General features: G+C 51.6%; 1 protein-coding gene across 3 annotated transcripts in view; it reads right to left on the bottom strand.

Annotated features, from left to right (window-relative positions):
• RBM19 (RNA binding motif protein 19) overlaps positions 1-24397 on the bottom strand; it is a 120897-nt gene extending 96500 nt beyond the window's left edge. For 2 of the 3 annotated variants that reach the window (XM_045534751.1, XM_045534752.1), the window contains exons 1-16: positions 24215-24397; positions 21116-21298; positions 19270-19389; positions 19034-19072; positions 18523-18715; positions 17190-17458; positions 15793-15873; positions 14617-14695; positions 12256-12327; positions 11046-11249; positions 9507-9637; positions 8578-8699; positions 8069-8165; positions 4904-5014; positions 2613-2813; positions 569-698 (exon numbers count right to left, since the gene is read on the bottom strand). In XM_045534751.1, coding sequence (XP_045390707.1) covers positions 569-698; positions 2613-2813; positions 4904-5014; positions 8069-8165; positions 8578-8699; positions 9507-9637; positions 11046-11249; positions 12256-12327; positions 14617-14695; positions 15793-15873; positions 17190-17458; positions 18523-18715; positions 19034-19072; positions 19270-19389; positions 21116-21298; positions 24215-24250 — 2068 coding nt within the window. In that variant the 5' untranslated portion in view covers positions 24251-24397. The remainder of the gene's footprint in view (positions 1-568; positions 699-2612; positions 2814-4903; positions 5015-8068; positions 8166-8577; positions 8700-9506; positions 9638-11045; positions 11250-12255; positions 12328-14616; positions 14696-15792; positions 15874-17189; positions 17459-18522; positions 18716-19033; positions 19073-19269; positions 19390-21115; positions 21299-24214) is intronic. The other variant, XM_045534753.1, reaches the window with a different exon arrangement.
• Positions 24398-26390: the final 1993 nt, after the last annotated feature.

The following is a 26390-nucleotide window of genomic DNA, read 5'->3' as shown; positions in this document are numbered from 1 at the left end:
AGGGCGGGGGTGGGCAGGGGCAGGAGAAAAGGAGGTGCACCGGACCCGGGAGGGCGGTGCCGTATGTGGGAGGAAGGCAGGAGGCCCTTGAGCTGAGCTCTCTGGGAACCCACCAGTGACATGGGGCCCGGCGTCAGCACAGACACGCACGACCTCCCGGGGCAAAGGCGGGCCGGCCGCTGGGCTCTGAGGCCTCCTTCGTGACAGTCACAGCCAGGCCCTGGAACCCAGCCCCTCTGAGAGGCAGGGCCTGTTGGGGACACTCTCAACACTGCCATGCAGGCCTGAGGAACCAGGGGACGCCACCTCTGAGAAGCCTCCCTTCCCCGTGCTCCAGGTGTTTCTGTAACCAGGGCCCACTTCAGTTCCTCCTTGTGACAGCTCCTAGGGACGAGGGTCTGTGTTGTGTCTGTCTTGGTCAGCCCAGCTCAGCAGCAGCTCGTGAGGGAGTTCGAGACCATCCACTGCACGGACTTGTGCTGCCCAGTTACCCACAGGACCCGGGGAGTGGTGGCGTGCACATAGCGCCTCACTACAGCCTCACTCTGGCTTCTGACTCAGTGCCTACCAGTTTCTGGCTCCACTTCGCCCTTTTCTGCAGCTTCTGCAAGTGCATCCTGGGGCTCTTTCTCCTGCGGGGCTGAGCTGGAGAAGACGCCAACCGGAGCCCACTCCAGATAGAGGGGGACGTGGTGAAACTGCAGAGACAGGGGCAAAGGTGTTGTGCATCATTATTACAACTGGCAGCAGGGGCGTGGGGGCGGGCAGGCAGGGAGGGACTCAGGCCCATTCACAGATGAAGAGCCTGAGGGTCAGAGACGACAGGCGATTCAGCCAGGGGAACGAAGCTAGGAGAAGGAGTGCAGCCCAGAACGATACGAGCTGCCTCCTACTCCCTGAAAACAACACTTGGGCGCCGTGCTGCATCTTAGGGTGCAGGAGAGAGGCCTGAGTCTCTGCTGCCACCAGACACCCGGGGGCTCCAAGCTCCCTTTGTGTTTTCTCTAGTCAGCGTATGGAGCGGGGAGTGGGACGCGGGAGGCAGGACCACTGGTGAAGTGCAGCTCTCAGGAGGAAGTGCGGCAGGGCTGTTAGAGAACACGCTTTCTCCCCGCGTGCACGCACCCACAGGCAGCACACTGCATACGTGTGCATGCACAGCTTTTCTGAAAAGGACAAACAAGACTGATGAAAGCTGCCTCAACAGACGGTGACTGGGAGCTGCAGGACTGGGTGGGTGGGATCCTTGTTGACACCCCTTGAGTCTTTTCAAACGTCATACTACACACAAGCCTTACCAACTAATCACACTTCAGAAAAATGTTATTTTTACAACTATCATGTATTCATAATTAAAAATAAAATTTTTATAAAAAATATTTTTTTGCTTGGGAGTGAGACAAGTTGGAGTTCAAAAGTCGGCTGCACTGACTTTTAGCTGTGTGACCTTGGGTCACTGCACCTCCCTGGGCCTCAGTTTCCACATGTGCAAAATGCAGATAGCACTATTCTTATCGGGAGGAGTCAGTAAAATATTGACAGCCAAAAACATAGGAGGGGCCAGGCGCAGTGGCTCACGCCTGCAATCCCAGCAGTTTGGGAAACCAAGGTGGGAGGATTGCTTGTGGCCAGGAGATCAGCCTGGGCAACATAGCAAGACCCAATCTCTACAAAAAGTAGAATAATGAGCCAGGTGTTGTGGCGCACGCCTATAGTACCAGTTACTGGGAAGGCTGAGGCAAGAGGATCACTTGAGCCCATGAGTTCGAGGCTGCAGTGTTATAACACCACTACCCTCCAGAGTGAGACCCGGTCTCTTAAAATAAAAACAAATACAACAACAACAATCTGAAGGTCTCGCCTAGCCAGTACCCCTGACCTGACTGAGGACTCAGTGTGTACACAGGCCCCAGCTGGAGACTGTCATGGAGCCAGAGCAGCAGAGGTGAGAACTCACTTCCCCACCTGCAAAATGGGAACATGAATGCCTACCTCTAAGGATTACTTGGGGTGGGAGGCCGAAGTCTGCAAAATGTCAAAGTGCCTGATAAAAGGAACTAGGTGGAGTGGGTTCCGTGGCGGCCCCTCAAAGATATGTCCTCGTCTTGCCCTCCCAGAATCTGTGAATGTGAACTTATTTAGAAAAAGGGGCTTTGCAAATGTTACCCAAGAGAAAGATTTTGAGACAAAACCACCCTGTGTTATCCAAGCAGACCCTAAATCCGATCACAAGGGTCCTTATCACAGAACTACAGGGGACGACTGGAGACAGAGAAGAGAGGCTGTTGAAGACGGAGGCAGAGAGTGGATGATGCAGCCACGAGCCCAGGGACGCCTGGAGCCGCCAGACGCTGGAAGAGACAAACAGACTCTCCCCCAGGGCCTTCAGAGGGGGCACGGCCCTGCCCACACCTTCATTTCAGACTCCGGCCTCTAGGACGGTGGGGATGGCGGTAGGGATGACATGCAGACACATGATGGAGACAGGTGATTTTAGACCAAGCTCCCGTGTCTACAGGAAAGCTGTCGGGACAGAGCTCCTGCGCCCTCTCTCTTCAAGTAGCTCTCCTTGGTCTTTCCCCGGATGGACGCCAGGCCTCGGGCAGCCCTACCTTGGAGTAGGCCAGGTGTCTGAAGGCCTTGCGGGCCTCCAGGGGCTCCAGGAACTCCACGATGGCGGTGATGCCACCCTCGGGCAGCAGCACGCGGCCCAGGCTGCCGAATCGGCCGAAGGTCTCCTGCAGTTCAGCCGCCAGGGTGCCTGCCGGGAGGTTCTTGGCCAGAATCACGGTCTTGCTTCGCTCTGCAGCGGCCTGGGGGGAGAAGGCAATGAATACGCAGGGGACAATGAGAGGGAGGGTGCCCAGTGGGCACCAGCACTGATCTGTGGTGGTTTGTGGACGAGGTGCCCCATGTGGGACCGCTGCACTCAGGCACTTAGGACTCTAACCTAGGAGGACCTGCCCTCCCTGGCATGACACTGGCTCCAAGGCTGAGAGGCAGCTCTGCGGAGGGGCTGTGCCCAGGGCTCCAGAGCAGGATCCCTGGGGTCGAATCCCAGCCCATCCACTTCTGAGCCATGGCAGATCCTGACAGGGCCTGGCCACCAGCCCCTAGCCGCACCTCCCAAGGCTCCCAGTGGCCAGGGCCTGCATCTTGGTGCCAAGGGCTTTTTCCTGGAACCGCAGGCTGCCCGCCTGTTCCCACGTACAGCCAGCAGGAAGTGCCAAGGAGCTAATGCCCACGGGGAGTAGCCCACGACCCTCAGGGGTTGGCGCACCCCTTGTCCGTTGGGCAAAATGAGTCTGAGGTATGAGCTTTGCAGGTTTTGCCCTAGGCACCCCGTGGCAGCATGCTAACAGCACACCCGAGCTGGTCTCCTGCCCTTTCTCGCCAGCGTTTTCTGAACTGTCCCCAAACTACTTGCCCTGGAATCCTTGCCTCAGAGCCTGCTTTGGGGAGAACCCAAACCAAGACACTAGACACGTAGCCTCGAGCAACGTACTTAGCTGCGCCTCAGCTCCCGCATCTGCAGCAAAGACACCGTGCCTACTTCATAGCATCCCTCCAGGAAAAGATTTAATTAAATGGGTTAAGTAAAAGTGCACATGAGTGCTCTGTAAATGTTAGCAATTATTTTATTAAAAAGACTGTTGGAGGAGTATAAAAGAGCCAATAAAATATAATGGAAAAATCCAGGCATATGGCGTATCTGGGCATGAGTCTCAGCTTGGCCATTAATCTAACCTGAAACCTCGGGTCATTGCTTTCCCTCTGTGGGCCTCAGTTTTCTCACCTGCAAAATGGGCTAACAGTAACACCCATGCTGCACAGGCCTCACAGGGTTACTATGAGGACTGAGGGAGGTGAGGGGGTTGGGAGGCATCTGCAGGTGGGAAGGGCTGGGCACCAGGGGCTTCTCAGATGCAACTCGGGCCGCAGAGAGTAACGGTTACGGGCGTGGACTCTGGGACCTGGAGGCCTGTGCTCAAATCCAGCTCCACCATGATGAGCTGTGTGACCCGTAACAAATGACTTCACCTCTCTGTGACCGTGGTTCCTTCTGTGCAATGGGAGCATGGCAGTGCTGCTTTCATAGGGTTGTTACGTGAACGGAGTGAGCTAATAAAATACGTGAGCTGAGAAGAGTGCTTTGACAAGTCTTAATAAATGCTATTAGCATATTTATTTATTTTATCCAACCACCCATCTACTCATCCATCATCCACCCATCCATCCATCCATCCTACTCATCCACCCACCCATCCATCCATCCATCCGTCCATCCTACTCATCCACTTTGAGGTAAAATTTAAGTTCTGGTAAGGCTGCCGCAAGGGCTATTTTGGAAGTCAGGAGCCCTGAGTTTTAGTCCAGGCTCCTGCCAGATGGACTGTCTGACCTTGCAAGTCACCTCCCTGCTCTGAGCCTCAGTTTCCCAGTCTGTAAAATGAAAGGGGCAGATATCCAGTGGTCTCATAAGACCGTCTAAGTGGGAATCATCCACAAATCCAAGAACTATCGCTTAGTGGAGAGTCTGCGTGTGATGGTGCTGCCTCTGCCCTGCTGGGTCCAGAAAGGGCCGAGTCTCTGAACAGACAGCAGGTACTCTGGGGAGATACTGGGGGCGGGGAGCAGGATCCTGGGGGCCCCTGATCTCTATGGAGAAACCACAGGTTACAAGGCAGCCCTCTTGCATGTGGCTCCTTAGAGACGGAATCCAGGTCAGAAGGGCCACTTGTCTGAGCCCATGTGACATTTCTTCCTTTCTTATAGACAATTTAAAACTTAGCAATAATCCTTAGAAGGCCAGATCCTCAAACCCATCCGCGTCACCAGGGGCTCTCCAGGGGCTGGTGGAGGAGCCACGAGAGGCTCCCCGAGCCGGGCAGAGGGTACCCACCTGGCTGAAGGAATCCAGACTGACCCCGTTGTCGATGAGGAAGCGCCGCACTTCCTGGACGAGCTGGGTCTCCCCCAGCGCCACGCGCACGGCCACGCTGCCCTTGGTCTCCTGCGGCAGAGAGGAAAGGCGGCCCCGTCAGCTGAGGGGCGGTGACAAGTCTGCCCTCCCGTCATCAGTAGTCTGGGAAGACGTGTGGACACGGATCCTGCTGACATTCTTCACCTTCCTATGCTGATCTAACGCCCCATGGCTCCAGTTCCCACGTCTCTTATAGTAGGTCAGGGACCTTAGGGCTCCCCCTGCCCTCCCCCTACTCAGCCATAGGGGGTCTTTGCTGCGCCCCCCCCCCCCACAGGCTGAGCTCATCCTACCCCAGGGCTATAGCTTCATGGCCCTTACCCCACACTCCCTTGAGCCATTCAGTGGCTGCTTGGAGCAGATGTCATTCTGCTGACCAGCCTACCCTTGCAGTGACACCCTATCCCCCTTGTTGACGTTACTGTTCTTTGCAGCCACCAGGCCTGCCACACTGCACCTCTGCTAACGTGTCAGCGTCCTGCACTAGAAGGCACTAGCAGAACACGCCTGTTTCCATTCTGGGCACTGTTGCGTCCCCAGGGCTCAGGGAGTACTGGTAGGATCTAGAGCAGGTGCAGCCCCCGCAGCTGGCCTAGGTCTAGAGCTGTGCCACCCAGCTTGGCACCGCGAGCCACACAGAGCCACTGAGCACTTGAAAGGCAGCACGTGCAAGCATTCTCAGTGTAAAACACGTGCTAAATTTAGTGAGAAAAAAATAATATAAAGTAGCTTGCAAATTTTTTAATATCGTGTGTATGTTGAAATGATACTACTTTGGACATTCAGAGTTAAAAGAAATATGTTGCTATTAATTTCGCCTGACTCTTTCTGCTTTTTTAAAATGCAGCCACTAGAGCATTTCCAATTACACATGTGGGTTGCTCTCCATTTCCACCGGACAGCCCTGACCTCGAGTGCCCAGGGACAAGCGGCAAACAACAACTGGTTAAAGAACTTATGGGCCAAATCCACTGATGTCCTCTGTTGACTGTGTGAAAAACACTCCCAGGTTTTGCCTCAGATGAACTCAGTTCCTGTCTAATTCCAGATACATGTGGTTTAAAAGGAGATAGGTGGATACAAAAGAACAAAGTATTTCTATACTTTATATACAATGTACAAGGTACTTTATACAAAGTATACTCTGTACTTTATGTAAGTTATACTTCATACAAAGTATACTCTGTGCTTTATGTAAATTATACTTTATAGAAAGTATGCTTTGTGCTTTATGTAAATTATACTTTATACAAAGTATACTCTGCGCTTTATGTAAACTACACTTTATACAAAGTATACTCTGCGCTTTATGTAAACTACACCTTATACAAAGTATACTCTGCGCTTTATGTAAACTACACTTTATACAAAGTATACTCTGCGCTTCATGTAAACTACTCTGTTTTATACAAAGTATACTCTGCGCTTTATGTAAACTACACTTTATACAAAGTATACTCTGCGCTTTATGTAAACTACACTTTATACAAAGTATACTCTGCGCTTCATGTAAACTACTCTGTTTTATACAAAGTATACTCTGCGCTTTATGTAAACTACACTTTATACAAAGTATACTCTGCGCTTTATGTAAACTACACTTTATACAAAGTATACTCTGCGCTTTATGTAAACTACACTTTATACAAAGTATACTCTGCGCTTTATGTAAACTACACTTTATACAAAGTATACTCTGTGCTTTATGTAAACTACTCTGTTTTATACAAAGTATACTCTGCACTTTATGTAAACTACACTTTATACAAAGTATACTCTGCGCTTTATGTAAACTACACTTTATACAAAGTATACTCTGCGCTTTATGTAAACTACACTTTATACAAAGTATACTCTGCGCTTTATGTAAACTACACTTTATACAAAGTATACTCTGCGCTTTATGTAAACTACACTTTATACAAAGTATACTCTGCGTTTTACGTAAACTCCTCTTTATACAAAGTATACTCTGCGCTTTATGTAGACTACACTTTATACAAAGTATACTCTGCGCTTTATGTAAACCACTCTATACAAAGTATACTCTGCGCTTTATGCAAATTATTCTTTACACAAAGTATACTCTGTGCTTTATGTAAACTACACTTTATACAAAGTATACTTTGCACTTTATGTAAATTACACTTTACACAAAGTATACTTTTAAAAAGTATCCTTCTATAGAAATACAAAGTGTCAAAGGATACAAAACAACAGACATGCAGGAGGAAAAACTCTAGAGCTCTAATCTATGACATAAAGACTACAGTTAATAATACTGTTTTGTACTCAAGATTTTTGCTAAAAGTAGATTTTAGGTGCTCTCACTACACAAAAAAGGGCAACTGTGAGGTGACAGGTATGTTAGTTTGCTGAACTATAGTAACCATTTTGCTGTATCTATCTCAAACATCACACTGTATATCTTATATGCAATAATTTTTTTTAAAGGTGATGTGGAGGGGCTAGAGGGATACAGAAAAAGTCAGAAGGACCAAGGTTACACTAGGGAGAGGAGGGACAGAGCCCGGGGACCCCTCCCCTGGCCTCAGAGATCTGGGCTGCCCAGGCTGAGGATGGGACATCCCCTAGAGAGGCGTATGACATGGTTCAGGGGGAGGGTCCTGGAGTTGGGCAGACTTGGCATCCTTCCACCTCTGCTCCTTTGCAGGTCTGAGGCCCTGGGCAAGTTACTTTGTGTCGCTGGGCCTTGGTTTCTTCATCTGGACATTGGGGACATAAGAGTCCCTACTCCACAGAGCTGTTTGAGGAGTGCCATGTACTAATGCTTGTGGCACAGCCGAGTCATGCAACATCACCTGTCAACATCACTGCCGATCACATTCCGCAACAGTGACTCTCCGCTGTGGCATGAGAAGCCAGCGCTGGAGTCTGGGTGGGGAAGGTTCCAGGGGGAGGGCTGGAAGAGAGCCTGCCCCCCCTTCCGGAGGCCTCTGGGAGGGCCCAAGAGGACACCCATGACTTCAGCCTCAGAGGTCCTGGCCCCCAGATGACCTTCCTCACCCCCAATCCTCCTCCCCTTTGGCTCAGAGCTGGGGCGGGGGGCGGGTCCTCACTCACATGGTCAAACACTTGACTCTTGGTGGCGTTGTACTTCTGCGCGATGGCATCGGCCACAGCATTTGGCCCCATGAACAGTGTGTTCCAGTTGTGAGAGCTGAGAAGCAGAACAGGGACATCAGACAGCTGCTGAACGAGGGAGATACTTTTTCAGATGCAAAACCTATAAGAAACACACTCACAGCCCTGCCTGCCTTTCTCCGTTCCCCCTGAGCTAAGCACCCACGGCCCGAAGACAGTAAGAGGGATGACGACATGAGCAATCTCTAACATTGGAGACGTGCTTCCTCTGTGTCAGGGACCAAGCACTTGGCATACATTAACTCATTTAAACCTCACAACGCCACAAAAGGCACGACTATCACTCTTCCCACTTCACAGATGGTGAAACTCAGACCCAGGAAGGTCATGGACTAAACCCGTCAGAAGGAGTCAGAGAACCCAGGCAGCTTGGGAAGCAGGGGGAGGTGGGCGGAAGCTTGGAGCTGGGGCTTTGGGGCACTAAGGACCTGGAGCTGCTGGCTTTGTCCTTAGCCTCCTTCTTCTTCTTATAAGATGACAACCCCGGGGCACTGGTGTCCTCGCTGGCTTCCTTCTTGATGGTGGACGGTAGCACATGGAGCATTCTGCCCTGGAGGGGATGAGACGAAGGCAGTAAACCAAAGTGCAGCTGCTTCCACGTCCTGCCCGAGGATGTCGGCTTCTGCCACCAGTGTACTGGGCCCGGTGCTGAGACCCTGGCTGGAGTGCAGGGCGTCAGGCAGAACGACCACATGTCCACTCTCTCCCCATCTGACACAGGGACCCCACACTGTGATGGGGCCATATGACAAAGCCACACAAACAAAATTTCAATCAGTTTATAAATACATCCCTCAAACACCTCTCACACCTGCGCGCCATTCTGCCCCTCCCTGCACAGGTAAGCAAGAACATGAGCTCTGAGTGGGCAGAAGTCAAGTCTGGCCTGGCGGCCACCAGGCAACCAATAAATCATGAATGAATTAATGAGAAAAAGGAGGAAATGAGATGAGGTAGCCAGGGGCTCAAGGACGCATGCTAAGCACATTATCTGGTGACTCTGGAAAAAAAGAGAAGAGTTTCTCACACTCTTATGGCCATTTCAATATGCCCACGTCAAAATTCCTTTCTTGCTCACTCCTCTTCCAAGGTGACATTTCTGGAGATGGAGAGCAAATTCATTCATCCAAAAAATATTTTTTGAGTGCCCACTACGTGCCAGACACTTGCCCTCATGGAACTTCTTACTCTCTGGTAGCTCAGGTGACGTAGCAGCTTGGCATGCCACGGTATGTTGTTGTAGACATGAAATACAGACACCTGTGTGTACACACACACACACACACACACGCATGCACAAGTCCTTTCCCGACCACGTGAGCCCAGCGGCCTCCCGCCAACCCGTGAGTGACCTCACCTGGAACACCTGGCCGTCCACCCCCGCGTAGGCCTTCACGGCGTGCTCAGGGAACATGAAGGTGACGAAGGCAAAGCCCTTGGGTTTCTTGGTCAGGCTGTCGATTGGGTAGTGGAGCTCAGACAGGGGCCCTGAGGACAGGAGAAGAGTCAGTCTCCTGTGGGCTGGGCCTGGGTTCTGGGTGACTAAAGTACTGGGTGCTAATTGGGTGACGCGTTTTTGATGGCAAGAACGTCACGCTGCTGCCGTGGGTCACCCTTGGCCACTCCAGGGAGGAACGTGAGGAGCACCAGCCATGAACCAACCCCCAAGGTGGCAGGTGTCACTTCACAGTCCCCTGTGTGTCTATACTGAGATCAGAGGCACATCCTGGGCTGGATCCTGGCTGCAGCACCTACTGCATGTACAGCCTGCCTCTAGTCACTGGGCCTCCACATGCCTCAGTCTTCTTATCTGTGAAATAGCACAGTAAGAGCACCCACTTCCTGGGACAGCAGTGAGGGGTGACTGCCTCAATATGTGTATAGAGCACCCATAGCACCTGCTACAGTTTGTGCCACACAAGTGTCTTCTATTACAATATTATCATACCCAAAGCACACCCTCTCTGCACTGGTTTCCAGGCTGAACACCAGGGTGTGCGCATGTCCCCAATCTGGGTCTTTGTCTTCCCAAATGGGTACTTGCAGTGTACTGACAAATCCTCTCCCAGCCAGCCTGGCCCTGCCACATAAGCCAGACACTAGCCTGCATGGACTGCTGCAGGGGGCAGGGCAGCAGGGACATAGGCTTGGCAGTTAGGCCAGTTTTCCTGGTGGCAGGTCCCTTGGGGCGTCCTTGCCCTACAAAAGGGCCCACAGTGGGTGCTAAACCCTGCTCTCTGATCCTCTGAGGCCCACAGCTGGCCTCCGGATAGACGTGGGGAGACATGGGAGCTCTCAAAGTGTCAAGATCTCCCCATTCTAAACCCTCCCCTCCTTCCCTTCAACACCCATGTCCCTATAAACAAACGCCAGACTATGGTGGACGACGGGCCTTCAAGCACTCAGCCCGAGATAGAGCAACAGCAACAACAATACTAACCCTCATGCTATCAAGTCTAGTTGGATGCTCAGTTTGGATAAGACTTTAGATGATCAAGACACCGAGGAGCGCTGTGTAGATGTATTCAGACCTGGATAGTTACTGAACTCCAAATATTGTACAGCAGAGTTTGGACAGCAAGGAATATGTCAGAAACATACATCCAAATTTCTTCTGAGTTTAGAGAGTGAGGGTTAGAGAGTTTGAGATCAGATGGCAAAAGATGCCAGCAGTGCTTTCTTTTAGTGCCTACCCTGAGAATCCTGACACAATTCATGTCACTGAATAATCATAGCAGCTCAGGGACAGTTAGTTCTATTTCACAGCTGAGAAAACCGAGACAAGAGGCTGGAGGCGTCTGCAGACTGGGACTGGAACCCAGGGTGTCTGAGTGGGAGCCCGGCTCTCACAGCGCTGTGCTAGCCGTGCGGGTGGCAGGCCCCACCTCGTGCCTACCGAATGCAGAGAAGAGCTTTTCCAGGTCCTCCTCGGTGCTGGAGTAGGGCAGGTTTCGGACAAACAGCCTCCCGGAGTCAGCCAGGTCCTCTTCCTCCTCGTTCTCCCCGAGCGTCCGGCCCTGCCAGGGCCTGGCACTACTCTTCGGGGCACACTTGGCCGTGGGGGTGCTCTTTTCCCTGAACACCTCGATGTAGCGTCCACCTGTGTGTGAAGAGAGGACTCAGGGCTCTGGGGGGAGGCCTGGAACTTGTCGGCAACCCCAAACTCTCTCTGCTGCCTTCCAGATGCCACGGCCAAGGCCAAGATGACAGCGTCTGACACTGCGGTCTGTAGCCGGGCAGCAGCCTGGGCCAGGGCTGGGCTGAACGGGAAGGCCCCAACCTCACTCGTCCTGCCAGTTCACCTTTAACCCTGCGGCAGCGTGCCTGGGCCACCCCAGACCACAGTGACACATCTTATAAATCCTGGGGCACATTCCCTGGCATTATTCATCACTTTGCCTTGGGAAATGTCTAATGTGACAGTCCGACCCTGGACACCTACCCACTGAGGAGCCACGGTTTACACCTGTGTGCCTGGCTAGGGTGCAGTCACCACCCTCTCCTGCACATGCATCACTAGGTGCTCGACAAACACCCGCCGCCTCCTTGCTAAGGAGACTCCTGAGCGCTCCCATGTTCCCTGACACAACTCACACCTTCACTAGGGGTCGAGGGCTGGATCTGAGTCACCTGTCCATGCCAGGGGTTGGGCCAAGATTGCATCCTTGGGTATCAATCACAGGACCTCCCACCTCAGGGAATTTACACTTGCAGTTCCCTCTACCGAACATCCTGCCAGAGCCTGCCTCCTCGGCTCCCGGTCGCGTCCCAGTGTTGCCTCTCAGTGAGGCCCCAGCAGACGCGATCCTGTGGAAAGACGGGCCTCGTCCTATCCTGTCCTCCCGGGTCCCTTGCCTGCTCTGTATGTGCCCACAGCAGGGACCATGCACTTGCTCACGTATTTGATTGTCACCTGTCTCCCCCATGTAAATGTGTTCCAGGTCAGCTCCAGGAGGGCAGGGACTCTGGTCTGTTTGCTCACTGCTGTGTCCCTAGTGCCTAGCACGGTGTCTGCAGAGAGCAGACACTCGACACGCGTGGGGTACACCAAGGGAGGAACAAGCCAGTGACTGCTCAGAGATGGCACTGGCTGGGGGTTTCCTTACCCATGTATTCCCTGTTGCATTTCAGAGCTTTCTTCACTTCCTCTTCGCTGCGGAAATCCACAAAGATGTACCCTGCAAGAGGACAATGAATGACAAAGGTACAATCTGTAGGACCTGCAGGGACCCTCGTGGGAGTCACAGAGAATGCCAGACTGTGTAGGTGTAAAAAGTGGAGGATAAACCTCTATCCTTGCACATCTCTGTAATACAAACAGCCTCCCACCCTGCCTCCCACCCACAGCGACATTTCCCTCTGCAGTGAGTGTGTAGACCCCGGCCTGGCTTTGTGCACGATGACGCTGGACTCCAGGAGTCAGAAGCACAGGAGGCCTTGCTGCCTGCCTCACCCCACCCCGACCTGAGCAGTGCCTGCTCCGTGGCATTCTCTGCAGAAGCGCCCGTGGCGGCTGCGTGGTGACCCAGCTCAACACAGGAGGGGCCGTCTCCACCACCACTCTGCCCCTCAGCGCCCAAGGCCCCAACCTGCACAGAAACAAGCACCTGGGGGAGTCTTTCCTCGAGTGTGGGGGGCCTCCGTGTGCTGACCTCATCGGGCCTCAATCCCACGAGGCAGCAGGGCAGCGGCTGCCCCCCTGCTTTCCTAGAGCAGTAAGTAATGCGCCCAAGGACACACGGCTAACAGGTGGCAACGGCCATCACTTGGTCAAAGCCTGCGGGTTTTCTGCCTCTAGCACAGGCTGTTTAGATTCCTTCTCTGTGATTCCTCCCTGCTGTCCTTGCCTGCATCCAGGCACCTCATCCATCACATAAACATCCTTTACCGCCTCCCACCTCCTCCGCCACAGCCACCCCTGGGTCCAGACTCCCGCTGATCCTCCCCCGGAGGATGGCAAAAGCCAGGCTGTGGGACTCTTCCTTTACCAGCCTGGGGCCATCCTAAATCCCACTGCCGCCCTGCCCTGGCTTAAGCTCCCAGGGGACCCCGCACCCAGGCTGAAGCCCACAATCTTTTTTTTTTGTTTTTTTCGCGATGGGGGTCTCACTATGGTGCCCAGGCTGGACTTGAACTTCTGGACTCCTCAGCCCTCAGCCTCCTTAGCCTCCCGGATAGCTGGGACTGCAGGTGTGCACCACCACAATCTCTCAAGGTGCCTCCAAAGTTGAGGGGACCGCCCTGCCTTCTCCCAGCTCTCTCTCGGGGGACATTCTGCTGCTGGGTACTGGCACGGTGCTTGCATGCCAGCTCTCTCCAGCTGTGGGGCTCCAGTACGAATTTCTCTCAGCCCTGACAACTCAGATATGCTCCTTCCTGCTGCCCCTCTGGTCTCTCAAATGCCATGAAGGCCGAGGCGGTACCACCATCACTACCCTTAACAGTAGCTTTCATGGAGTGAGCAACAGGTGCTTAGCATCGTTCTAAAGGCTGAGCACCATTAGCTCACTGACTCCTCACGACTTGGTGACTGCACAGGAAAAAAGCTGAGGCCAAGTCCCCTGTGCAAGGTCACAGAGCTGCTAGGCAGCCAAGCAGGGGTCGGGCCCTGGGCGGGGATCCTTCCCCTACGCATGCTGCACGCTCTCACGTCTGAAGGAGAGAGGGGTGCTCGGGTGAATGGCTCAGCCAGGTAGCGGGACTTTTGTGCCAAGAGGAGAGTTGGGGAAGAAATGCAGAAACATGGCGGGGACATGACCATCCATCAAGCACGAACACGTTTCTTCCCCAGATGCCAGCCCAGGCAGGTCTCAACTGCTCTGCCCAGGCTGGTGCCTTCTTGCCAAGGACAGGGTGCACACTCAGCAGTGTCCAGCCTCTCCCAGGCCTTTGTGTGGCTCACTGAGAAGCAGCAACCCTGCTGTTGCATCTCCGTGGCTTCTCGGGCTGGCCAGGAAGTACACCGGGCAGGCAGCCACCTCTCCGAGCTCATACTCCTCCTTTCTAGACACATTGCCCACCTTGGGACAGCCAGAACCCAGGGCTCTGAAGGCAAGGGAGGGGACGGGCTGCCCAGAGTGGACACCTGGGGAGAGGGTGGCCCAGGGAGACAGCACACATGCTCCCAAACTCACAGCACTGCCTGCCAGCAGAGCTGCCGACAGACTTTGCACAGCAAACCCTGGGACTCGTCGACATCTGTTTCAGCCCAGCAGGTGAGCCCGTGGGAATACAGGAAGGATGGGTTGGGGGTTGGGAAAGAGAAACACTGGTGAAAACTCCATCACTACAAACCAGGCTGAAAAGGCAGGGAGAAGAAACAGACCCTTGTCCACCACTTTAACCACATGCACACAAATGAGCCCCGCAAACAGGGAAACATGCTGGCCTTAGAGCTTCTCCCTATTCCCTCAAGTTCAAGTGCCCCAACCTTCCATCCTTCCCACTCAGAAACATTCCAGCCTTACCTGTCTTGTTCCCGTGAGCATTTCTCACTATGCGAATGGCTACGGGTTTCAGGGGTGCCAAGAATTCCACAACATTTTTCTGTTAAGAAGAAAAGATTTTTTCCCCTTTATCAAACCAATAATAATGAGTAATGTCACCACGAGCATTTTAAGGCATTGTTTCTGATTTTTTCCCCCTAAGTACCTTTTTAATGTACTTGGAGTTCAATCTGGCTTTTGTCACTTCTCTTTAAAGCATGAATATTTGGGTTTTGGGTATTAATTTTGCAAGTAGCCATCTAAGAGGTTTTTGTTTGGTTTTTAATTAAAGAATGTGATTTTCTACATGGTTTGGTACTAAGAGCATTCAGACTCAAAATAAGCAGATAACTCAGATAGTTTAGTACAACCCAAATGCTTGCCACTCTGAAATTTGATAAGTTGTATTTCAAAAATTTGTAAATATACAGAATACCAAAAAAGATGAACACTTTGACTGAAACAAGGGCAAAAGGTATGATCGGGTACTTTCCAAAACAGAAGATATGTGTGATTCACAAATATGAAAAGATGATTGATCTCACTAATAATTCAAAATATATATAATAATTTATATAGTCATCCTAGTGACAGGTGACTTTTATATTCTTCTTTTTATTTAGCTACATTTAAAAAAAAAGTACTATACTGAACTTCTATTATTTTCATAAGAAGGGAAATTAACAGTGTTCTCTGTTGTTGTAGACCCAGAGTCAGCAAATGAGAGCCCATGGGTCAAATCTGGCCCCCTGCCTGTTTTTGTAAATAAAGTTTTATTGGAACGCAGCCTCGCCTATTCATTTACCTATTGTCGGAGACTGCTTCCCCACTGTAACAGCAGGGTGAGTATTCATAAGAGACCATACCGACCACAAAGCCTTAAATATTCACCATCTCCCCTCCTTTTTTTAAAACAGAAAGTTTGCCCTTGGTGTAGGAGGTATGAGTGTGTAAAATCAGTCTTCTGTCTTGGTGTAGCCGTCCCTGTCTCCTGACCCTGGCAATGCCCGAGGTCTTACCTATCAGCCTATTTGGCCCCTATTCTTTCTAACTCATGTCCTCAACAGCCCCTGATGCCTCCACGCAGCAAAGGCCCCTGGCATCCCCACTCTCGCCTCCTGCTCCCACGGGATTCCTGGCCCTGGTCCTCAGTTATACCTCTGTGACGTTGAACGGGGCTCCCCGCAGCTTCACGGTGTGTGGGGTGGTGGGTTCCTTCTGGTTTGCCGGTTTCTCTGCCTGAGTGATCACAAAGGACAGACAGAAACAGCCACGTGAGTGCCCTGGCACAGCTGCAGGAGGTGGCAGATGGGGACATCTCAGTGCTGGGGGAGGTGGCAGCTGCCAGGGGAGCCGGGGAACGCTGGTATCATGCCTGCAGTGCACGGAGAGGCTGGCCGGGGTGGAGGTGGGAGCCGCCATGCTTCCACGTGCCCCTGAGATGAGGGCTGGAACCAGAGCCTGGCAAGCCATGGGCATGCTAACGGGGCCCCAGGGCTACAAGGAGGGACAGAGGGGACAGGAATACAGTGGTATTTGCTACCACTGATTTAGGGCCCACCTGTGTCAGACACCGTGCCAAGCATTTGGCAGATGCCACTATCCTACTATTGTGCCATCTATAAAATAATCCCATAGGGATATGGGTTCAGGATCTTTTCCCATAATTCTGGAATCCAAATAGCTCTGAAAAACCCAAGTTTTTGGTAACTCCTTTGGCAACATAAACCTGCCCAAGCTTGAACTAATTTCCCAGCAAATCCTGCCCTGAGCTGACGTGAGCCAACTTATAGCTTATACCTATCCCATGCAGAGCAAGTGGTCATTTCTGGTTTCACCACAGAAGTATTAATATGCTTAAGTATGGGGTACTGCCCCACACCTGCTGGGGGTACTGTGTTACACGGCGTTACCTTCCTGAAATCCGAAGTTCTCAATTCCACCGTACACTCAGGCACCGGGGGTTCTGAAACCGCCTACAGAAGCCAGGGCTACCGTGAGCGTCATTTTACAGGTGAGAATTAGAGGCTTGCAGGAAGCAAAGTATCTCACCCAGGGTCCAAGGGCCACTAAATGTCAGAGCTGGGATTTGAACCCATAACTCTCTGACTTCATCACACTCCACTACTTCTCTGAAATACACGTTTTTGGAAAAAAGGATGGTATGGGGTAATTAGAAGAGGCAGAAAAAGGAAGGAAGGAAGGAAGATGAAGGAAGAGGAAAGAAGATGAACTCTCCCTTGCTCTCATTTGAAAACACAGTGCTGGGCAGGGGAAGAGTTGATCCTTCAAAGAGGCCTTGTGGGGAGATGAGGAAATGGGGACCCAGACGATGTGTCAAGCTGCCCTGTCTCTGAAGCAGAGGGGACTCCTAGGTGGCAGGTGAGACGGCTGTCCTCGAGGGTGGCACTCACATTTACAATCTAGACTCCAGAGCCCGCAGGCCTGGGTGTGAGTCCTGACATCACCCCTTCCCGGCCATGACCTTGGGCAAGTCACTTCCCTTCTCCAGGCCTGCTTCCTCCTCCCTCTGTGCCCCCCTCACCCACACACACCTCGGCTCTGGCCTCCGGTGCTTTCTTGGTCCCAGAGGGCACCCCTTGCTCTTGGCCGGCTCCTCCGCCCTCTCTCCCCCGCAGGGCTGGGGCGGCAGAGGACTCCTCTTCCTCGGCCTCACTCCCTTCATCACAGTTCACCGCTTCGTCTTCACTCTCCTCCTCCTCCGAGGAAGAGGACAACTCGGCCTTCACCATCTTGGATTTCAGGTAATCCATGTCCGACAGCTCCTTCTGCACAGCTGCCTTCGGTCCAGGGCCTTCTTCCTCTGGAAAAAACAGGGAGGCTGGATCAGTGGCTGCTGCGAGCAACCCAGCGATGCCCCCTAGCGAGTGGCTGTAATGACGTGTCACTGTGTGGATGCCACATCCACCATGACCAGGGCCCAAGGCCCTCGAATAAGCCACGGCAGATGGGGCGAAGCTACTGCAGATTTGATATTCCATGTGCCACACATGGAGGGCCCCTGGCTCCCTGCCACCAGCCCTGTCCACCCACCCGATCCATTCTTTACCCTGCAGCCCCCATGACGATTGTGAGAGTATGCACAAGATGGTCCTCCTCTGCTTAACACCTCCAGTGGTTTCCAGAAGCCCAGATGACTTGCCTCCTCCTCAGGGCTGAGTGTGCCTGGCTTCTCCTTCCACCTGTCTCCTTCCTGTTCCAGCCACCCGGACCCACGCCCAGCCCCTCAAGCCCACGCACTTCCCTTTCCTCTGTGCCTTTGCAATGCTATTCCCTTGCTTGGAACCCCCTTCCTTGCCCGTCCCTTATGGTGTCCCACCAAGTCCCATGAGTCCTCTGGATCTTAGCACAGAAACTTTACCCTCGACCCCAGCACTTAGCATTCCATGTCGAAACTGCTCACTTGCCCCAGTCCCCTCCACACCACAAGCCCCTCTGAGGACAAAGGCTCCTCCCTCCCCTTCCCTGCTAACTCTCCCATCCCCTTTCCTTCCTCCTGTCGGCAGCACTTGCCATCAGATGACACAGAGGCCAAAGTTGTGCGTATCTGCTTACTGTTTCTCTCCCCCACCAGAGAGGGGGGCAGGGATTCCTCTGTCTTTTGCTCACTGCTCTCAACTCAATGCCTGAAGCCTGCCTGGTATATAGTAGGTGCTCAATAAGTATTTGTTGAGTGATTGACAAACTAACAAGTGACTAAAACCAGAAGAGGCAGCCGTACCAGCAGGTGGGACAATCCCCACGTCCACTGGAGAAAGCTCCAGGGCAGTGTCTGGCTCACCCACCCCTAGAACCTGGCCCCAGTGCCCGAGAGCCCGATGGCGGGCACAGGCCCGTGCACATGGGCCACACATTCCCTGTCCTCACCTTCCGGGTCCTCCCCAGTGCCCTCCTCCTCACTCTCCTGCCCTGAATCGGAGTCGAAGTTCAGGTAGTCGTTGGCCGGCTTGCCCATCCCTTTCGAGGGTTCAGTGTCCAGGGCGTCATTCGCCCAAGTGGCCGCTTGCGTCCGCCTCTGGTGAACCGACAGGAACTCCTGGAACTCGGTATCTTCCTTCAGCTGGTGGCACCGGAGCCCGGGCAGCAGGGGCATGGGAAGAGGGAGAAGAAGCAGAGAAGGCTCAGGTGGAGTCAACCTCTTTAACTGCTAAGAGGGCAAGAGGACCCACCACACTCACGTCCCCCAACCCCTGGAGGACCCCTAGGGTCGGGGTGCCAGTTCCGAGGGAGGCAGAGCAGACTCCTTGCCAGACAAGACCAGGAAGCCATGGGCACAGGCAAGGGGGACAAGTGGCACGGCTCTCCACCTGCCTGGGCCAGCGCCCCCTCCTCCCGGCCACCCACCCTCCTGCCCCCTTGGGCAACAGGACAGACTCACCTTCTCCAGTTCACTTGCCACCTTTTTCTTCTTGTCATCCTGGAAACAGAAGGCACAGATGGTGAGGGTCACACAGATGGTGAGGGTCATGCAGATGAAGGGAGAGGGGAGACAGAACTGCAACGCCCCAGGAGGGCCCACCTTCCGGAACTGAGCGGGAGCCACCGTCCTTCCTTCCCAGGAAGTGACCACCTCGCTGACACTGGGGACAGGGGCTCGAGTGACCTTTTACGTACTTTCTTCATTTCTGGAGCAATGGAGTCTTTTGGAGGCTGCTTGGACTGGCTTGGTTTCTGGGCATGTTTGCTCCAGGCTCGGGGCTTCGTTGGGTCCCCAAATGACTTGCAGAACTCCACCTGTGTGGGAAAGAGGGTGATTTTCACACCTGCCCCAGTGCCTGGGCATTGGGTGCTGCCTGGCGGCACCTGGGAGCTTGGGCTTTTTAAACAGGTGATTGCTGCTGACTAGCTGAGTTAGTTGGAGCAGATTACGCATCGTCCCTGAGTGCAGGCTTTCTTCTCCTTCAAGTCTTTAATATGACTTATCACAGTCTATTATCAGGAGTCTACAACACTGTAACTGTAATAGCTACAATTTATTGTGGAATTCCACATGCCAGGCACTATCCTAAGTGCTCTGCCAGTCTGGACACACCGAGCCTCACAACAGCGGGAGGCAGGCGCTACCAGTCTCCCTACGTCTCAGATCAGGCAACTGAAGCAGAGAGAAGTGAAGTCACTTGCCCTGGGTTACACAGGCAGTAAGTGACAGAATGAGGCCTGGAACCCAGGGAGTCTCTGGACTCTGGAGCCCAAGCTCTACCCCTCCACTCTAAAAGGGTGGCCATGAGGATGGCAGGAGATGACCCAGGCCAAGTGCCTAGCCAGGGTCTGGGCAGGGCAATGGGGGAGGGGTGATGGCTGCCAGCATTATGCTAATTACTGTGAGGTGAGCGCACCTGGACCCACAGAACAGCTCTAGGGAAAATGGGGTGACCACAGGGGGCATGGAAGGAAGCTGGGGTACAAGCCTGAGCGGATGCACCCCTCTAGCTCTGACACCTCCAACACATTCCTCTGAGACGACCTTGGGAGCACTGGTCCTGCTGGGGGCTGGTGGCGGGCACTCCCCCCACAAGCCATTCCCAGCCACGGTCAAGGCTGACACCGGTCAGCCAATCACTGCCCCTAGGGAAGGGGCTGCCATCTGGTTACACCCCCTTTGTGTGGACTTTCAAAATAAGTTTGTTGCTTCTCTAACAAGGACATGTGCTCATGGAACAAAATTCAAATAGGAAAAACTACGGTGAAAGTTAAAAAAAAACATACTCCAATTCCTATCACCCAGAGAGAGGAGTTATTAATGTTTTGGTAAAGCTCCTACCACGTGGCCCTCTGTGCATAAACCACACCCACACAGATGGGGGACACGGCTGTGTATGAATGGGACCACGTGACACACACATATACTTGCCCATTATCTGTTTTTCCCTTCTCAACAAAGCATCAGAGATGTTTTACACAGTCATTAAAGGCACGTGAGTGGCCCCAGTGCGATCTCCTCCTCCAGGAAGCTTTCCCGACTCCTCCCTGGCCAGGGTAGAGGCCTCCTCTCTTCTCCCCCAGTCATTGGTGCTCAACCTGCCACAGCACTATGACACTGAACAAAAGCAACCTGTTTGCCTGTGGACCCTCTGCCTGTCCGAAGGCAGCTGGCTCAGTGAGGTCAGGGGCTGGGGTATCACGTTTTTCTCTAAATTCCCCTCCAATGGGGGCTCACTGAGTGCTTGCTAAATGGGTGAGTGAATGAATGATACAGATCTGTGGTTCTCAAAGTGTGGGCCTCGGACCAGCAGCACAGGCATCACCTGTGGGCTTGTTAGACGTGCACATTCTTGTGCCCCACCTCCACCTACTGAATCAGCAGCTCTGGGGGTGGACTCGGGAAACTTTTAACTAGCTCTCAGGTGATTCTTATGCACTTGGAAGTGAGGGGGACAGCCTTTGGGCCCAAGTGGTGAGTAAAAGACCTAGTGGTGTCACTTTCTACAGGCGGACAAGGGCAAGACTCCTGCCGACTCACCGTGATCCGGGACGTGTCAATAAAACTCTTGTTGAAATGGTTCAGTGCTGTTTGGGCCTCTTCCTCGGACTTGAAGCCGATAAAGCCAAACTTGCGGAACTTGCCGTCTTTGGTGAACTTCAGGCTGCAGTCTGTCAGCGTGCCGAAGGCAGCGAACAGCTGCCTGAAACGCTCCTCCTTCATCTGGAACAGAGGGGCATGCGACAAGGGAGGAGTTGGGGTGTCCCCAGAGTGAGTGGACAAAATGGGCTGGAAACCTGAGGCCACTGGATTCTCCCAGGGTGACATAAGATGAGGAGGTGGGAGAGTGTTTTCCTAGGTAGACCAGGTTCCAGCTCTGACTAACACTTTCTAATTGTGTGGCCTTGAGCCCCTCACCCATGCGCTGATGCAGAAATCAAGAGTCAGAATGGCTGCAAATGCCATCTTCCTACCCTATGGGGCTGTTATGAGGATAAGACCAATTATAGTATCAGGGCCGCTACATAGTAAATACCTAATAAACACTTGTCAGAATCAATGAGTGAACAAACATGGTATGCTACATAAACGTTTGCGATTAATACTTGTAGTAGAGAGAACAATGGAGTCCCCCAAAAGATGTCCACATCCTAATCCCTGGCACCTCTGGATATGTCACCTTACATGGCAAAAGGGACTTTGCAGATGTGATTAAGCTAAAGATCTTGAGATGGCAAGATAATCCTGGATTAGCCAGCTGGGCCCAATGTCACCTTAAGGGTCCTTACAAGAGGGAAGCAGGAGAGTCAGAGAAGATGGAAGCAGAGAGAGACTGGAAGATGCTACACTATGGGCTGTGAAGAGGGACTATGTGGCTATGAGCCAAGGAAGACAGGTGGCCTCTGGAAGCTGAAAAAGGCAAAGGCTCCCCTAGAGCCTCTAGAAGGACCACAGCCCTGCCAAAACCTCAATTTTAAGAGTTCTGACCTCCAGAACTGTATAATAACTTGCATTGTTTAAACCGCTAAATTTGTGATAATTTCTTATAGCAGCACTAGGAAACATGCTCATATTATTATACCTTGGTCAAGAAGCTCACTCTACATAAAACTGACTCCTAGTGTCCCACCATCCTCGCTCCAGCCAGGCTACCCTGACAATGCAGTGAGTTTTCTAAGCAGATACTGGCAGATCTGTGGGTGTGGCAGTGGAGTTGAGGGGGGACTACATTTTCTGAGGCAGCTTCTTAATAAGTCTGGTGCCATCAAAATCTCAATCACTCTTTGGGTCAGGAACTTTTAGCCACATTCTGTAGAGAGGAAAACAGAGCTCATAGGGGATAAATGACCTGCCCAAGGTCTATAGAATCAAGGTTTGTGACTCAGATCAGATGTATAAAACACAGTGAATTCAAGTCCCTACTGCTTGGGAGAGACCTCATTTAAGTCTGAGCCCATCATTGCTCTGCCAAAAACCTTTTGGTGACCTTCTGGTACCAAAGACTCAAGGACAGACACCTAAAGGGAAACACAAGATTCTCCATGATCCAGCCCTGACCGTCTGTTCAGCACCATGTCTTGCCAAACTCCTTAGAGCCTTCTGTGCTTCTCACCTCTGAAGTTTTACTTTGGTCATCCCCTCTGGATGACATCTTCCCAGACAGACCCTGGCTAACTCCTCCTCATTCTCAGTCAATCTCTCCTCCCCCAGGAGGCCTTTCTTAGATCCCTCAGTTGGGTTAGGGATCCCATCCCAACCTCCTCTGTGCTTCCAAAGCACCCAGTTCACACTTCAATCGCTATACCTGGTGTCTGTCTCTTCCAATAGACTACAAGCTCCATACAAGTGGGGACCAAGTCTTATCCACCTCTATCTATAACGTCAGCAACATTGTAAGTACTCACTACTAAATGTTTATTTGCTGTAAAATAATTAAAACCAGTGCAGGCAATCATGCTAAGAGAAACTAGGGTGCAGTGGGCCAGGAATGCAAATTCTAGAACCAAATTGCTCAATGCAATCTCTCCTCTATAAATTACCATCTATGTGTGACCTCAGGCAAATCCCTTTACTTTACTGTACTTTGATTTTTTTTACCTTTAACATGGGCACAATAATGGAAGCTATCTCACACAGCTGTGGTTAAATTACTTTACCTAAAGCACCTGGAACAGGGCCTGGCACATAGTAAACACCGAGAACGTTCGATACCACTGTTATTGTTTTTGTTATTCTTTCATGCGTTAGACGAGACAAACAATGATAAAGGATTCACCGCCACTGAGAAGCACAACGAAGCAGAAGTTGGGAGGGAAAGGACGGGTAGCCATGCTAAAATCCTCATTGAATAAAGCCAGGCATCAAGATACACTGTCTAAAGATGATAGATGGATCAATAATAGATATTTTATAAATATGCTACTTGGGGAAATGATGGAAGAATTAAAAACAATAACATTACCGAGACTGGAGGGGAGGAATAGATGATTTAAGTTCTTCATCATTCATAGTGGGAGCTCAGCAGACAGTCACTGGGGTAGGCAGCTCAAGAAACAAATAAGGCACACCATCCAGCAATTTTTTTTGAATGCCTCCCACATGCCAGGTTCCGTGCCTGGCTCCAGGGTACAGAAAAGTGTGGCTGGGTCACTTAGGCTCCCACTTATTGGATAAGTGGTTTAAAGCCCTTCTCACCCACTCAGTATTGACTCAATGAGGGAAGTGGGGATTGGAACGCAGGTCCTCAGACTAATGCTCTCCATTGGCCTCCCCAACAGTCTCCCGAGTAGAAGAGGAATTTATAATAAATACAGTGTCTGAGCCAGTCACGGGTCAACAACAAAGTGATCAGACAAGAGAGTCTGTGTGAGCAGGGCATTCGGCACGAGGTGGAGGTTGGCACCTCTCTACAAAAAGCTGTCGGATTGGGAGTCGGTACCCACCGGCCGGCTGTGAGACCTTAAGAGTCACTTTTCCTCTTTCCCAGCGGTCAAAGGATCCTGCCCCTTTGGGTTCCGAATCCTCCCGGAGTCCTGACCAGAGGGAAAATCCCTTGCTTCTCTTCAACTACATCTTTCCCAACCCACAGCTCCCGGCTGGTCCGATCTTTGTATTTCCAAGTCCTGGCTCTGCACTCACCCCATTCGGGAGGTTCTTCACGATCAGTCGCGACATGGCGCACAGTCCCCAGCGTTTTGATTCCGGCACAACTGGACAGCGTCTTCCACCGTCAACTCTCACGCTACCGCTCTGGGCGCCGCCATCTTTGGAGAGCCGGAACAAGGTCACGTGGCCCAGACGTCACCCGGCCCCATCCGGAAGTGGGCGTGACCAAACCAGAGCTACTCAAGGAAGTCACACCCCCAAGGGGCGGGCCTGGTGCTTGCATTCTGCGCAGGCGCACGGCACTCTCGGAAGCACCAATGCCGCGGCGACGGCGGCAGGGGGCGCAGGTGTCCGGCGTTGGCGGATGTTGGCGCTGCGCAGACCCGGCAGTCACTTTCTGGCCCCTTCACTATATTATTTTATGATTTAGCCCTAAGACAGCCCTGAGAATGGGGGCCGGGTTAGGGACTCTTGCCTCCCTTTTAGAGATGGAGAAACTGAGGCATAGGCACCACAAATCAATTACTGAGCATTTTGTGTAACTATTAGAATGTGCATATTGGAAATAAACATCCGCGTTTTGCAGACGGGTAAACTGGGAGCCAGACGAGTAAAAAGCTTGCTCAGAGTGATACAGTGTATCAGTGCAGTGATACAGAGTGATACAGTGTTACAGAGTGAAATAGGAGGTCTGAGATTGAAGTAGGGGCTGCCTAGAGCCCTACAGGGAGCAACCCGCCAGCATTAATGCCGCAGTTCCTGCTGAGTTTTAAAATCCTCGCCTGCCAACCTTCTAGCTAAGAGATCTTGGCCAAACTAACCTCTGTGGGCCTCTGTGTCTACTTCTGTAAAATGGGATAATTCTGTATTATGCTAGGGATCCAGAGATAAGAACAGGAAAGCTCCTGGGATATTCTTCTCCTGCTTCTCTGCACCTGCTGTTAGATGGGGACTTGTCACATGAAACCTCCCATTTCCTGTCCTGAATGACGGTACCTCCTGACTGTTCCCACACTCACAGCGCCTCAGCCGCACTGGACTTTTTTCCCAAGCATTTGCAACTCCCTTCACTTAAAAGACACTCCTCCAATCCTTTTTTATCGTTAACAGCTTTATTGAGATATACTTCACATACCATACAAGTCACCCACTTAAAGTATACAATTCAGTGGTTTTTGGTATATTTACAGAGTTGTGCAACAATCAATTTCTCACTCCCCCAGCCTCTGGTAACCACTAACCTACTCTCTGCCTCTATGGATTTGCCTATTCTGAACATTTCATATAAACGTAATCATACAATATGGGGTCTTTTGTGACTGGTTTCTTTCACTTAGCATAATGTTTTCAAGGTTCATCCAAGTTGCAGGATGAATCAGTACTTCGTTCCATTTTTGGCAGAATAATATTACATGGTTGGATATGGTACATTTTACTGATTCATCAGTTGATGGACATTTGGGTGGTTTCCACTTTGTGGCTATTACGAATAATGTTGCTGCGAACACATGTGTACAAGTGTTTGTGTGGACATAGTTTTCTTTTCTCTTGGGCATATTCCTAGGAGTGAAATGGGTAAGTCATATGGTAACTCTATGCTTAACCTTTTTAGAAACTGCTAACTTGTTTTCCAAACTGGCTGCACTATTTTACCTTCCTACCAGCAGTCTATGAAGATTTCAATTTCTCCACATCTAAATCCAGTTTTCTTATTAAATATTTTTAATTATAGCCATTCTGGTGCGTGTACAGTGGTATCTTTTATTATTTCATTATTTTTCTTTTTTTAAATACATAATGAGCAAGAGTAGGTACAGTGTTATCTCATTGTGGTTTTGATTTGCATTTCTGTGATGGCTAATGAAGTTGAGCATCTTTTCATGAGCTTTTGACCATTAAAAATATCTTTCTGAACACGCTCCCACCCCTACTCTTTAAGACCAAATCAGACATGGTGTCCTTGAACAGATCTCTTCCTCACTGAGCCCAAATACAGGGAGCTCATGCATCTGCCACAGCATAAAACTACAGAAATTGCTGCTAGGAACATACACTGCTGATTCAGAGTCATAGACAAGCTGCTGGTTTTCTGCACATTCTGTTGCCAAAGGGGGCCCCCTCAGATCCATTTTTGTAAAGCATCACACTAGGCACCAAAAGGAGACAAGTAAAAGGGGTTCATTAAATGCTAATTGTAAATTAAGATCTG

This window comes from Lemur catta, chromosome 21, assembly GCF_020740605.2.
Source record: "Lemur catta isolate mLemCat1 chromosome 21, mLemCat1.pri, whole genome shotgun sequence".
NCBI classification, from domain to species: domain Eukaryota; kingdom Metazoa; phylum Chordata; class Mammalia; order Primates; family Lemuridae; genus Lemur; species Lemur catta.
The sequence above is the reverse complement of the archived record's forward strand: the minus strand, read 5'-3'. Positions and strand labels throughout refer to the sequence as shown.